The sequence below is a fragment of the Dipodomys ordii genome, unplaced genomic scaffold, assembly GCF_000151885.1.
Source record: "Dipodomys ordii isolate 6190 unplaced genomic scaffold, Dord_2.0 Scaffold70, whole genome shotgun sequence".
Classification (NCBI taxonomy): domain Eukaryota; kingdom Metazoa; phylum Chordata; class Mammalia; order Rodentia; family Heteromyidae; genus Dipodomys; species Dipodomys ordii.
The window spans coordinates 11451393-11466405 of record NW_012267286.1 but is presented as its reverse complement, the minus strand read 5'-3'; the positions used below and the strand labels follow the sequence as shown (position 1 = coordinate 11466405).

General features: G+C 36.3%; 1 protein-coding gene across 1 annotated transcript in view; it reads right to left on the bottom strand.

Annotated features, from left to right (window-relative positions):
- Positions 1 to 462: 462 nt before the first annotated feature.
- Positions 463 to 15013, bottom strand: part of LOC105991165 (poly(A) polymerase-like) — a 39743-nt gene continuing 25192 nt past the window's right edge. Inside the window, exons 4-6 of the mRNA XM_013023750.1 lie at positions 12775 to 12885; positions 1017 to 1055; positions 463 to 635 (exon numbers count right to left, since the gene is read on the bottom strand). Of these exons, the coding sequence (XP_012879204.1) occupies positions 463 to 635; positions 1017 to 1055; positions 12775 to 12885 (323 nt within the window). The remainder of the gene's footprint in view (positions 636 to 1016; positions 1056 to 12774; positions 12886 to 15013) is intronic.

Genomic DNA, 15013 nt, shown 5'->3' with positions numbered 1-15013 from the left:
CATTGTAACAATGAGATGTACAAGACACTATGTTGAAAAAGGAACTTTACAATTTAGGTGGAGGGGGGGAGAGAGGGGAATATAGGAGTATAGTTATAGAGGTGGGAGGGAAGGGGGAAAAACAAAGGAAGAGGTAACAATGCTTGATAGGAAATGTACTCATTGCCTTGCTCATGTAACTGTAACCCCTCTATATGATATTTTTACAATAAAAAACGTATTTTAAAAAAAAGAGAAAATTTTTTTCCCAGTATCACCAAAACAACAACAAAAAAGGTAGAAAAACAAGATTGACAACTTCCTGCAGGGAATAAATCATGCTGCAATCATGCTGCACGTTATATACCTTGCTCAAAAGATTGGTCACCAACTGAAAGAAAGTGTGGGCACAGTGAATGAGCTCAGACAGGATGGCCCATTCTCCTTTGGAATTTGGCTAGAGGTAAGACATGGCAGGACATGTCATGACTGGTCTTGCTTCTGTTTTTCTACTGAAGTTGCTGTCTGCCAAATAGTGAAGGCTCTAAAACTTAGCCAAGACATATGAAAAAAAGGAGAGGGGCAATGAGGTCTTTCAAAAGTGTTCTGGACACTGGGAATGTTGCGATGATGATTGACTTTATGTAGCCACTGGACTAGATCACAGTACACCCAGACATGTAGCCAAGCAGGATTGTGATGGGATCTGCCAGGTGTTGTTGATTTTTGGAAGGATCAGAATTTGCCCCCAACGTGCAATAAGATACTGGACTTTGGGGAGAGGGTGCACTTTCCATAGACCAAGAACAATTAGACTCAAGCAGAGGACAGTTCAGCAGGCTTTGTTTAGCTACTGTCCTTGGCCACAAAGCACTCCGGCCTTTCCTGGAGGTTCTCCTGGGCTGCATTGTTTTTTAAATTGAAGGTTGCCTAACCTTTCTGATGCTGCATATTGTTTTCCTCCATACCCTTTGGTACTGCTTTGTCTCATTCTTGAGATTTTACTCATGAAGATACTCAGAAAATAGTAAACTTACCTGTCACTGTGGTCATTTTGATTGAACTCTGATTCTCAGCTTTAAAGAAAGAAAAGAAAATTACTAAACATTGAAGTGTTCCTAAAAGAACAGATTTTACACTTATTTTTAAGTGGATATAGGTCTTAGACTGTTTCAGACTCTTTTTTCCTCAGCTCATAGAATCATGAGACTTCGTGGTTAGAGGACACTTGAGAACAGGAGTCAATCAATTTTTTTTTTCTTGAAGGGACAGTATTTTAGGCTTTCGGGGACAGAAGGTCTGTTGTAATTGCTCAATCCTACCTTTAAGGATGAGTGCAGCCCTATATATCTGCAAAATGGGCATGCTGTGTTTCAAAAAAAAAACTTTATTGAGAAAAATAAGAGGCTAGATTGGGTTTGTGGGACACCATTTGCTCCATCCTGCTTTAGGGCACTTAGCATAACCCCACATGTGGAGCACAGTGAATGGAAGATATTTTAGCAGCTGCTTCCTGGACAGCGCTGCTTGCCCTGTGTGGAATTTTTGCTAAGACAGGATGTAACTCAGTGAGTGGGGAAGGGACAGAAAGGTCATTTGGGAAACACAGGGCGATGCATCTATGAAACATTGAGTCTAGGAGAGCTTTCTGCCAAGAGAGTCACTTGAGGGAATCATAATCGAAGATCCCTGTACCAACCTTGAATATATAAAATGTAAATAGGATTTGCTGTGTGAAAACTTAAAAAAAAGGAAAATAAATAGAACCTTTAAAATGTTACTTAGAAATAGCGATTTGCTTCCTTTGTGTGGTCACTCGACTGCTGATTTCTATGAGCTTTAGCTTCAAAATGCATTCTAGATTCCATCATGTCTGATCATTGGCTCTGTTACTATTCACACCATACTCAAATATCTCAGTTTACTTCTTGCAAAGCTCCGTACAAAGCTCTTCAAGGGAAAACTTGCCTGCTCCAGTGGCTCTCTGTTCCTTCTTGTGGCTGGGCAGTCTTAACAGAATGTGAGTTTTCCCTTGCTCCTGAATTCTACTCCAACCATTCAGCTTCTTGTTTGACCTCACTCTAGGTTGTGTATAACCATAGATCAGCCAGGCACTGGTGGCTCTTGCCTGTAATCCAAGCTACTCACCATAGATAAAAGGCACAGTGCTCTCCCTGAGCCCAGCTCTCATCTCTGGATCTCAGTGTTCTCTTATGCATGCCCTGATGCCTTGCTTTCAATTTCTACTCAAATGTGTGTTCAGAGAGGTCTATTCTACTGCCCCTCCTTTTCAAAGGAGCCCATTTATCCCCCTTCATTGGTCCCAAAGCACCTTCCTTACCCTAGGGCATTTGCTTTTCTTCTTCACAGAAGTGTTTGTTGTTTCCAACAAGAGAACTCTATGGTGATAGATTTCCTGTTTTCCTTAGAGCTGTGATTATAGAGCCAACCACCAGGATGTTGCAAAGCAGGTCCGCGGTAGATTGGAAATAATATGAAAATATAGGATAATATAATGACATTTTATATTATATTATACATAATGAAATGTTTTTACATTATACATAATAAAATGTTATTATATTGTTATGTTATTATATTATCCTATATTTTCATATTGTTTCCATATGATAATAAGAATAATCCTATCTACCTACCTGAATTCAAATTTTAAAAGAAAATTGATACTTTATTTAAAATTGCTACTTGGATAATGATAACTACCATTTGAAACATCTTTTTGTGATTGGTTCCACGGATTATTTGATGATGTCTATAAGAGACCGATTATTCTCATTTGGCAAATCTATAAATAGTTGCTGAGAGAAATGAAATTACTTCATTGTAGGTGGAGACGGGATTATAATTCAGGTCTTTTCATTCCAAATCCATCTTCTTTCATGAAAATAGTCAGCTTTTCCTTCCACTAAACTTTTGCAAATAAAAGTTTATAGAATTAATTCCTACTTTGATAACTATTTAAAATGCTTTTGAACGTGGTATAATGCTGCATTTGGGAGATGCAGTTAAAATATTTATTAGCATTTAGGGGATTAGAATAGAAAGAAAATCAAAATCCTTTGTTCTTCTTAATATCGGGTCACAACCTTCCTTACTGAAAGACGGTTAAGAATGAAAATTTACACTTGTATCAAACAAAAACCTTTTAAATATCCTTTATCTGAAATTGGTGTAGCCTTAAAAATGGGTAATTTTATAAAGGAACATAAACTACCCAAGAAATATAAATGTAATTTAAGGTTACAGGAACATTAAACATATGAATGGAATATAGTAGAATGTAGTTGGGCATAGGGTATATGAAATCCCAGCAACTTCTGAAGGCAGAGACAAGAGAAGCATCAGCTTGAGACCAGCTTTCAGCTACATATTGAGACCTTGTCTCAAAAAATTTAGCTAAACAAAAACAAAACAAACAAGAGTTGAGGATGTAAGCTCCATGGTTGAGCATTTGCCTAGCATGCACTGAACTTTGGGCTTAATTCAGGCCACATAAAAAAAGCAAAGAGGCACAGAGAAAGATGGGAGGAAAGAAAGGAAGGAAGGAAGAAAAGAAAGGAAGAAAATACAAAATATCTTCATATAAAAATTGAATAAGTGTTTTCATATGAATACAAGTTTCAAATGTAAGCTTAGTTTGGAAACTATGAAAGTATAGTACAGATGCATGCTGTATTGAGATGAGAGATGTAATGTAATGTGATATTCGAGGAAAAAGTGAAGATATTTGTAATTATCCCTTGTTTTTGTTCCTGATACATACGTGTTGTGAGAAAAGACCAGTCTCTGATCAATAGAGGAAATAAGGAAACCTAAATAGCAAATGGATAGATCATTCTCCAAGTTAGATGTTCAGTAAAGATCAAAATGTCTATCTAGTCGGGTGGTTGGCAACTTAAAATGTGTGTGTTGAATTTGATTTTCTTACAAAGTACAAGTAAATTTCAAAATGTTGCTCATACTAATCCAAAGCAAAAATGTCCTCAAAGTTATCTTTTGACTCAGAAACTTTAATTGCAATACAATGGACTTGGTTAAATCCTCTTATCTGACAAAGTATGTTGTGTTTCCAGCTAGTAAACTGCAACTGCAAATAGAATAGAATAACATTATCATCAAATGCAGGAGGAATGATGCAGACCTATGTACAACATGCCTATGCATAATTCTCTTATTGTTCACTTGTAAAGTAATATATTATGAACAACTCAGTTATTTATTTGTTTTTATTATTCTTTCATGTGACATTGACTAAGTCATGGGACATAAGATTATTTCTCATGTGATTAAGACAGAACATGTAACTGACTTTATACTGCAAAGGAAAATTTTCATATCTACCCATGGGAAAGGATATACAAATAATCAAATAGCATATAAGAAAAAGTTGGGTCATGTCCTCAAGTAAGTGACATTGACAAACTTATTCTTACTAAGTATTGTACAAAGGGGTTTTGATTCCCCAAGTCCAGTTATGAGTACAATGCTTCTTGGTCAATGTTACTCTTTCCATTTTTCTCTGCCATCTTTCCCCATCCCATCTAATGGTCAAGTTATGGAGTTCAACTTTGATGCAATATACGTTGAATATAATGACTCGATCTGCTTACCCTTCCTCCTAGCTGGAGCTGTAATCTTATTACGGTTATTTTACAGATGGACAAACTGATGTTAAGATGTTGAGCTGTTGGACATGGAAGTAACAAATTACTGTGCTACATTTTTTTTTGAACCTTGACAAGCTAAATTGAGAATCATTATATATAACTCATGAGCCAACTTCCCCTTGGCATGACCACAGATACTGATATTTATTTTAAGAGGGATGTGGCATGTTGAGGAGGAAAGACTTGGGTGTAGGCCATTCTCTAATCCAGCCAATACTATATCTAAAAATGTCTGCTCAGTTATTATGAAATTATATATGTGTGTGTGTGTGAGAGAGAAAGCAAACTGCACCTTAAACTAGTGTCAACTACGCCAGAAGGAAATGTATTTCATAACCTATTTATTACATATAACTATTTGATAACTTACAGCCTACTTATAAATACTTTTCTTTCTACTTAACAAAAGTCAGACTTTTGTCTTCATATTTCAGGTCTGTAATATTGTATTATGCTACCAGAAGAAGCCGTGTCCTGCCAAAACTCTTAGAGGTATTTACCTATTTGCCATCCTATAGTTCGGTAGTAAGTTCTGCCCCATCTCAACTTGTTATTGATCTATAATGTTATTGTGCATTCTTTCCTAAGCCAACTCAGAATTTACTAGAGGGAGGGAGAAAGGGAGCAGCAGTTTCTCCTTTTCTGTTAATTTTCTAACAAGATGCCTCCGTTCTAAAGGCTATAGACACTTGCTGTATCCTATACTGTGTACCTCTCTCCCTTCCATAGCTTCCTCTTTCCTTCTACAAAACCAGCAGAACCCACCCAATGTGGAAGAAATAACTGTATCGCAAAGCTCATAGAACTCGTAAATGTGATAGACTGTGATAGACAATTTGCTCCAGGAAAGTTAGAATGTGTTTGTGACTTTAACTGAGCATCACTATCCACAATACTGTGAAATTTGGGAAATTATGTAATCACAATTAAAAAAAAAAACAGCAGAACGTGTTAGTCATCTTTCTGTTACAGTAACAAGATACCTAAGGTAAATCAACTTAAAAAGGATCATGGTTTATTTTAGCTCATGATTTCAGAGTATTTTAGTCTGAGGTCACATGATGTCTAGAGTAAAAGCAGACATACTGGTGGGGCTTAATGGAACAACTGCCCCCTCAGAGTGGCTTTTATATCGAAGACCCTCTCTCCAAACACACTGAGCTATGAATCCACGAGTCCATTAATCCATTCATGAGGTCAGATCTCTAAGGATCCACTCCCTCCTGAAGTTCTTACCTGTAAACACTGCTTCCTTAGGGATCATGAATTTTGGGAGTACATATAAAATCCAAAGCACAATAGCACAGGAAATAAAAAATGAGCCACAGAAGATGTTATGTTTTCAAGTCACTGGCCCCAAATTAGAAACTCAAGAAGAGAAGATGAATAGTTTTGGACCCATCTTGTCCGTAAATGTCAATCTTGTGATTGACATTTCTTTGGAATCCCCCATAAAGGTCCAGAAATTTAGATCTGCATATACACCATAACAAATGCATGAAGAACAAACATAGGTGTAGTGAGGCTTAATTCATGTGGATGGCTGATAGTGTGTTTCGTTAGGGCCACCTCCCCAAGATTTATGAAAAAATTTAAAAAAGGTCTTTGTACAGATGATTAAGCTCAACTTTTTGAGATGGCTCACCTATCCTCTCAAGATACCTTATTCCATTTTCACAGAGCTACCTTGAATATTATGACTTGTATTTAGCTCCATTTCCTCTCTCTCCATTCGTTAAGACTGAATTTAAAGTGATACATGCATCATTTGAAATGCCAAGGAACACCGAGGATGGGCAGCCCTCTCTGGATGCTGGAAGAAAGGCTTAGGATGGATTCTTTGGACTGCATGTAGAAACTATACGGCAAATACCTCGATTTCAGACTACCGCCATTAGAACTACGAGACTCAAGTTTTGTGGTTTAAACTATTTGATTGTGGGTACTTTACTATCGTAGCTCCAGGAAACTAATACAGGTTCATCATCTGTGACACGGTGTGAACCTCTTTTCTCACAGAGCTAAGAGTTTTGAACTATTTTACTAGAGCTGAGAACACACATTTTCTTCATGGGTAGGAAGAATCAACATGTTTCCTCAGCCTAATGAATGAAGAAAGCAGGGAAACGTATTGAAGTGTTTATAGGCATAGTTTACAATGAATGGTTTTATTTTTGAAAGCAGTACAGTAAGTCTAATTTGTACCCAACAAATACTTTTATTGATTTGGATGTTATAAAGTATTTGTGACATCATGTGGATTCATTGTCACTAGCTATCAAAAGCTGAGTAGCTTTTCATTTGTGTAATATAGTACATTAGTCTCACTGTTCACTTTTTAAGTCTCTCTGAACACAAATTCATTTACAGTCATTTTTCCAACTTGGCATATTTATTCATGTTTTTCTGTTTTGCATACTCATGGATCTTTTGTAGGCAATATTGCAATTTTGATATTGTTTGTGGATGTTTGGCATTTCTTTTTTTCTTTCCCTCCCTCCCTCCCTCCCTCCCTCCCTCCTTTCCTCCCTTTCTCCCTTCCTCCCTTCCTCCCTTCCTTCCTTCCTTCCTTCCTTCCTTCCTTCCTTCCTTCCTTCCTTCCTTCCTTCCTTCCTTCTCTTTCCTTGCTCACTTGCTCGATTGCTCACTTGCTTACTTGCTTGTGGTTGTGGGGCTTGAGCTCAGACCCTGGGCTCTGTCCCTGAGCTTGCTCAAGGCTAGCACTGTACCACCTAGAGGCATTGCTCTATTTCCAGTTTTCTGGTTAATTGGAGATAAGAGTCTCATGAGGTTTGTTGTTCTGGCTGGCTTTGAACTGTGATCCTCAGATATCAGCCTCCTGAGTTGCTGGGACTACAGGTGTGAGCCCGGCCATCTGGCATTTCTTAATAAGCTTGTGGGCTTCTGCAGGTAAGGGACTTAGGTGTTGAAAGTTGGGGACTCTGTATACAATAAAATCTACTCAAACTGTACCTTGTTCCAATATACATCTTGGATTTGCAAATGGAATGTTTAAACTGAGAAGAGCTTTAGGGTTTATTTCACACAACACAAACTCTTTGAGGGATGATCATCTAAAAATGGAGTAATCATAAAAATAATGTCAAGTTTTGTGGTATTGATAAGTGATCCACAGTAGGTGATCCTTGCTTCTTAGTATTGCTAAGTGATCTGACTGATATATATCATTGAGATTCGGTGTGATTTCTATTCTGATTGGTCTCAAATATAGAAGTCATTGTATTCTTTCCCTAATCTCTCCCTCCCTCCTCACCTTCCCCCTTCTCTCTTTTCCTCTGTCTCTCTCTCTCTGTCTCTGTTTTACAGAATGTATTTAGAGTGAGAATGTATTTAGAGTGATAGCATCATCAAAAATGTCAAGATTTAGTTCCTTCTATAACATAGTATTTAAAGATTCAAAGTCTTACATTATTTCACAATGGATTAAGGCAACTTTACTATCCCTGATGAATTCCTTACTCTGAAACTTTTTTGGCTAATATTATTATAGCCATCGCAGTTTTATTTTTAGCAAAACATACTTTTCCCATCTTTTGCTTCAAATCAGTTTATATTTTAAATGATTTGGGCCATATATTTGTTCCAGTCTCACAGTCTCATCTTTCTAATGGAGTTCAAACTATCCTGGTTTTTGTGCTTGTCATTATAATTGGATATAATCATATTATCCTGATCTTTATTTGATTTTAAGTTCTTATCTGTTTTTAGTTTCTTTTTCTCTCTATTTATTGTCCTTTTTTGGACTGAATATTTTGATTTTATTTTGGTGGCGATCCTAGGGGCTTGAACACAGGGCTTGGGCATTGTCAGGGAGCCTTTTTTTTTCCCTTGCAAGGCTGGTTATCTGTCAGTCATAGCTCTACTTTGGGCTTTTTGGTGGCTAATTGGAGATAACAATCTCAGGGACTTTCCTGAGCAGGCTGGGTTGGATCCTCATCTCTCAGATAGGATTAGAACTACTGGTGCCCAGTGAACCACTGGGATCCAAGTTGACTTGAGTATATTTAAGGATTGTATTCCAGCAATTATATTTCAATCTTGGCATTTATTCTTCTGTGACTGTAAGATATAGATATCTTAAACATTTGATACACTGTTGTTATCTTTTCTTTCAATAATCACAACAATCTTTCAACAATCTTTGCATGAGACTAAAATAGTTAAAAAAATCTTTTATATCTCCTCATATATTTACTATGGTCAAATCTCTTCTTGCATTTATTTAGATCCAAAGTTCCATCTGGTGATATTTTCCCCTTCTTGCCAGATTTTTATTGATGTTTTATGTCCAAAGAATATTTATAGAATATAAATAGGGTGATACTTTTATTCCCTTCCAGTAGAAAGATGTCACTTCATTGTTTTCTGTCATGTATTGCTCCTGATGAAACTCTGTTGTCATTTTTACAATTGTTTTTTTGACTTTATCTCTGATTTTTCTAGGATTTGATGATGTTGCGCTTTGATGTGATTTCCTTTCTGTTTCTCTAGTTTGGACTTATTGAATTTGCTGCAGCTATGGGTTGATAGCTTTTATTAAAAAAAATCAAGTTGGTAAATATTTTAAAAACTACTTTTAAGACCCCCTCTTCCTCTTTTTCCTGGAACTTCCACCATGTGTATTTGAACCCTTTGTGCTAATACCTTGCTGAGTGTTATTTTTTTCAGCTTTTCTTCTTATAGACTTACATTTGTAAAATAATTTCTATTTCTATGTCTTCACGTCCTAAACCACAAAACTTTAATTTTGCTGGCCCACTTTGAAATATGTGTGATTGTCATTTATAAATATCCCCTCTTATTTTTATTATTTTCTTCCTTTTCCTTTCTGTAGGTTTATTATTTTTCTCCTAACTTCTTGAGATGGTTGTACCAATAACCTTGAACTAGTATTTGTTTCTCTCTAATATTGCATGAACTAGATTATAGACCCTGTCATACAACAGAATATTTTAAGTAAACTGCCCTGGTTTCTGTGTTACTATGGAATTGTTCATTTTGTAGTGAAATCCATAGAACCTAATTGGAGAAAGTGGGTGACTGAGAGCATGCCTTGGGCATATCTTGTCTCTTGCTCCTCCCCTCCCCTCTGCTTCTTGTCCACCATGAAATGAACTGCTTTCTCCTCCATAAATCCTCATTGCCATATATTCAGACCCGTAATCAGGCTTACAGTTTGAAATCTCTAGAACCACGTGCCAATATCAATCTTTCTCTCCCTTTAAGTTTTTTGTTTTTCTAAGTATTTTGGTCAATACCATGTAAAAGTAACAAATACTAAAATGTAGAGAGAGAGAGAGGAATAGAATCATTACAGTGATTAAACTTGACTGTGGCTTTTGTTCTTTTACAAGTGGTTTGTGGGAGAAATCGGAAAAGTTTAGAGACGCAAGCTATCAAAGAATCTGTCTGTATTTCATCCATGTACTACTCCTTTGGAGTGAGGCTTCACAGAAAAGTAATTTAGTAATTAATGTGGTAGAGGACACTTCAGGACAGCTTAGCATTCAGAATAGAGAGATCCATGGAATAATGGATGTCCCAGGAATTTGTTAGGTATTTATAACAAATGCCTCAAGTGCATATATAAATATATGCACTTAACCATATATATATATATATATATATATATATATATATATATATATATATATGGTTAAGTAACAAAGAGCAAGAGTAAATGCCCTTCTTTCATTATCTTGCTTTCCATATGTTTCATTTTTCAAGAAATGGCTTTTATGTATTTTTAACAACTTGGAAAAAGCCATTCCCTACTGTGTCTAGAAACTAAGAAGTACAATGGTACCCAGAACTTAGATGCACAGGGCATATTATTTTGTGAATCAAAGTAAAATTAAGTGTCTTTGGTGACTCATGTTGTACTTCCGTGTGGGTCATAATTTCAAGAAGCCATAGTCTCTGGATATTACTTTGTTGGTCATCAGTCACGAATGGGTGAATATTCAGTTCAGAGTATAAAGCAGTTTAATCTCCAGAACATGCTATGACCTTTGATGACTCAAATATAGCTTTGTTTTTGTTTGTATTAGGGATCAATGTATTATGAGGTAGATAAGTTGTGAATAAGTTGCAGAAGATTCATTTCATACACATATTTTCCTACAAAATAGATGCTGCTTATCACAGCCGAGACAGTATGATAGAAAAATGTGGTGCATATAGGAAAAGGTACTACTCTTCCCATTTCCTAAGAGATGGTATTTCCCTTAAATATAATTAGTAGTTGACAATTATGGTATCCTCCTGGTGTGGTTTTGCTCAACCATCATTTCCTCTAACCTTAGAGATCTCTAAACCAGAGACTTAGACATGATGAGACGCCTTTAATTGGTTCTTATCATGTTGTGACTATGCCCAAAACACATGCATGAATTACAAGGTTTTAAGTAAAGCTATTTTGATAGGTTGCTAATTATGCTGGTGAGGATCTTCGGATTATATGTATAGATTGCATGGAATATATAGGACAGAAATGCTTATTGTAAGGATACATGTGGACTGAAACCAGAAATCCGAAATTAACTAGCATTCTCTTTGTCTCATGAGGAAATTAAGCGAGTTCATGGAGTCTTTCTACACCACCACCACATTCTGCCCATCCTCTTGCCAATTTCAGTTATTTATGACATTTGCCTCTTTATATACGAATATGCCCGTGAGTCACCAAGATGTTCTCAGACTCATTTTAATACTGATACTTTGCCAATGTATTTCCCATGGTGAATTCTTTTTGTTTGTTTGCTTGGATTTTTTGGTTCAGATTATGTAAGAAGGAAATGTAATTGGTCATGGTCAACAATTTTTTTTGAATAAAACTTTAAAAATACATTGTTTACTCACTGAATAATATCTAAATGTATCACTTTAACTATGGAACAAATAATTTTTATAAGATTACAGTGTTATGAAGCACTCTAATCCAGTTGTAGAACATTTTCATCAACATGAAAAACTCCCTTGAATTTTTTCGTTGATTTCATTCCATTTCTAGCTGCATATATCACTTGCTTTTGTTCTTCTAAAAGTATATTTCTATAAATAATCAGACTTAAAAATGGGCAATAGACCAAAGACAACCTTTCTTAAAAGTCATATCCTTTTCTTTTTTTTCGAAAGAGATGTTCAACATCATTGATATCAGAGTAATATAAATCAAAATCCCAGTAAATGATAGTCCCACTTCTATAAGAATGGTTTATCAAATGACAAATGATTAAAAGTGTTGCTGAGGCTATGGAAAAAGGCACCCTTATTACTTTGTTGTAAATGAATATGCTTATTATTGAAAGTCTCACAGAGATTCCTCAAATAATTAAAAATAGAAGGACCATCTGATCCAGCCATTTTACTCCTGGGTACATATACAAAGGAAGTAAAATGAGCAGGTCAAGAAACACCTGCATGTTCACTGCAGCCTACTTGACAATAGTAAAAATTTGGAAAACAGCCTCTCTGCTTATTAATTGACGAATGACTGAAGAAAATGTGGTACATATACACAGTGGAATAGTATTGAGTTATAAAACAGTGAAATCCTGTCATTTGTTATAACATGGATGGAATTAGGGATCTTATGTCAATTAGGCCAGTTCCCTAAAAAGAAGTGTGGCATGAGCCTGCACATATGTGGAATACAAAGGTATGGATATCATAAAACCTAAAAATGGTGCTTACTAGGTGCTGGGAAGGATAGAAATAAGGAAGAGAAGGAGAGAGGCTGAACAAATAAGAAAACAAAGTTCTGCTGTATTTCACGATAATACAATTACTGGTAACTACAGGATAATTTTCTCATTTTGTCAAAATTGCCTACTTGGTTGGCCAAACTGTCTCTTGTTGCCAGATGATATATCATGTATTAATGCCCAGCTTTATATTCTTCTGCCTTGGTACCCACCATTTGTATCTCTGGGATAATACATTATTGTTTAAAAAAACCACCAAATTATTATCTTGGTTGCTGGGGGCTAGAAGAGGATGTAGGTAGGGTGAGGTAGAACACATTCTTAGGTTAGTCCCATGCAATACACTAGTTGAACATATCAGTTCAAATCTTCTTACTCACATGTGTGCTGGAAACTTTGGGATGTTGAAGCAGCATCTGAGAGTGGGAGAGTTGTTCCTGTTTTGTTTGTAGTGATGAGCTCTTTTGTGGTGACACCAAGAGTTGTGCTGTCTAATCATGTGGAAAAAGGAGCATCCATTAGGCATACCACAAATCACTAGCTAGTCTTATTAATATTCACATTAACATCCAATTACAACTTGAGGATTCATTGGTGAAAGTCTTACAGAAATCAGTATTTTAAGTTTTATATTTTGGGGTGATGGAGGACCTGAAGAGCTCAGAGGATACAGGGTAGCACTAAAGACATTGTGTTAGTATTTTTATTACATTGTTATCATAGATTTATAAAGGAAACAACCTGTGACTCAGAGGTGGGGGGGGAGAGAGAAGTAGCAGCTGTGTAGGAAAGACAAATACAGCGTGAGAATCACAGTCAGCATTGTGCTCTATCAGGGATTTCCACTAGAAAATAGGTTGTAGCTTTTTTTTTTTGCCACAAAAGTTGGGTAACTGTGAAAGGCTGGGTATGTGGATTTGTTTTGCTCTGAGAGTAACCATTCAGCTCTCTCTAAATCTCACAGCACCACATTGTATTCCTTAAATACACAAAATAACATTTATTGTTTTTTTTTATTAAAGTTGTTGTCTAATTGCCAAACTAATTTAGAGCTTCACAGCTTTAAAACTTTCATGGATTTTTTTTAAATGCGTTATTGTGAAATCCTAGGAGGGTAACATTTTTTTAAAAGCGCTTGCCAAAGGACCTCCATTTTCAAGGACTATTTTGAGTAAGTGCTTCATAGAAACTCTGTCCCCGTGATAGGGAGGTAGGTGGTTTGGCAGAAACTTAATTAATGTCTTGATTCATTGCAATAACTTAAAGGATAAGAGTTTCTTCTGGTAAGACTGTTACTTGCCTCAATGTCTGTGCTATTGGTCTTAGCAAAATATTTCTAAGCATTAGCAAAGAGTGGTGGCAGGAAATTGGCAAAGATTTTCCTCAGATTCTTTTGGTCTCTCTGCTTAGGGTGAAAATAAGTAGCCCAGGTTGTAAATAAATATGTGTTGAGCCCAAGAAGGGGAAATAGATGTGAAGGCATGCATTCCAAACTGACTTCATCTCCTCCAGTACTTACACCTAGGGAGGGGAAGCTCAGATGATAGAACCAGAGAGCCAGGCACCATGGAGACTCAAGGAACACTGAGAGACTGAAAGAACAGTGTTGGGAAAATGAAGATGAGTGGGAGCTGAGGTTTTAGTGGTGAAACAAAAGAGAGAGAAAGCTGTATTTCTATGTGAGTATTAAACTTTTAAAAAAGCTTTTTTTTGTAGCATTTACATGTTGGCTAAGGTAGGCAGGAAGACCCCTATGGAGTTACATGTGTAGCAATGTTCTTGCTGTCGCAAGACTTGAAAGGACCTAGTTTAAACCCAAAGAACAGACATCTCTGAGTCCTCTCTTGTTTAGACCTTGGCTAAGTGAGCAATTGGCTACCTCCTGATCTACTCTTTTCCTCAACCTATTTGCCAGGTAGCTCCCTACAGGGATTTGGTGCTAACCTTAGGCTAGGAATATCATTATGCTTATATTTAGAATGGCCTCTTTTATACAAAGTTCAGAGATCAAATAAATTGGGATAATTTCATGGTATCAGAAGGATCCAGAATTTGGGATTTAACAATAATCCCTCTGGCAGTGGTGTGAATCTGTGTTTTAGCAGCATATGGTTTAGCCAAGTTGTAGAAACAGCCTAGATACCAACAAATGGATCCAGAAAATGTGGCATGTATATATATATATATATATATATATATATGTATATGTATGTATGTATGTATGTGTGTGTGTGTGTGTGTGTGTATGAATTTAATTCAGCCATCAGAAAGAATAATATTACATCATCTCATCTGCAGGGAAATAGGTGGACCTGGAAAAATTATTTTGTGTGAAGTAAGTCAGTATCAGAGAGGCAAAGGGCTCATGTTTTCTTCCATATATTAGATCTAAAATAGAAACATATAATTAAACCCCATACATGGCCATCAGTGTAATTGCACCATCCAACTGACTAAAGGCTATATGAAGGGATGGATTTTGATGGTTTATCCCCTTTGAACAATGAACAGTTTAAGAAAATAAAATTTAGCAAGCTAAGACATTTTGTCTGAGAGGGATGGGAGTTAAGAGGGAGAGGGTCAAGAATGGAGAGAGGAGCAGTGCTTGGAGATAGTCAT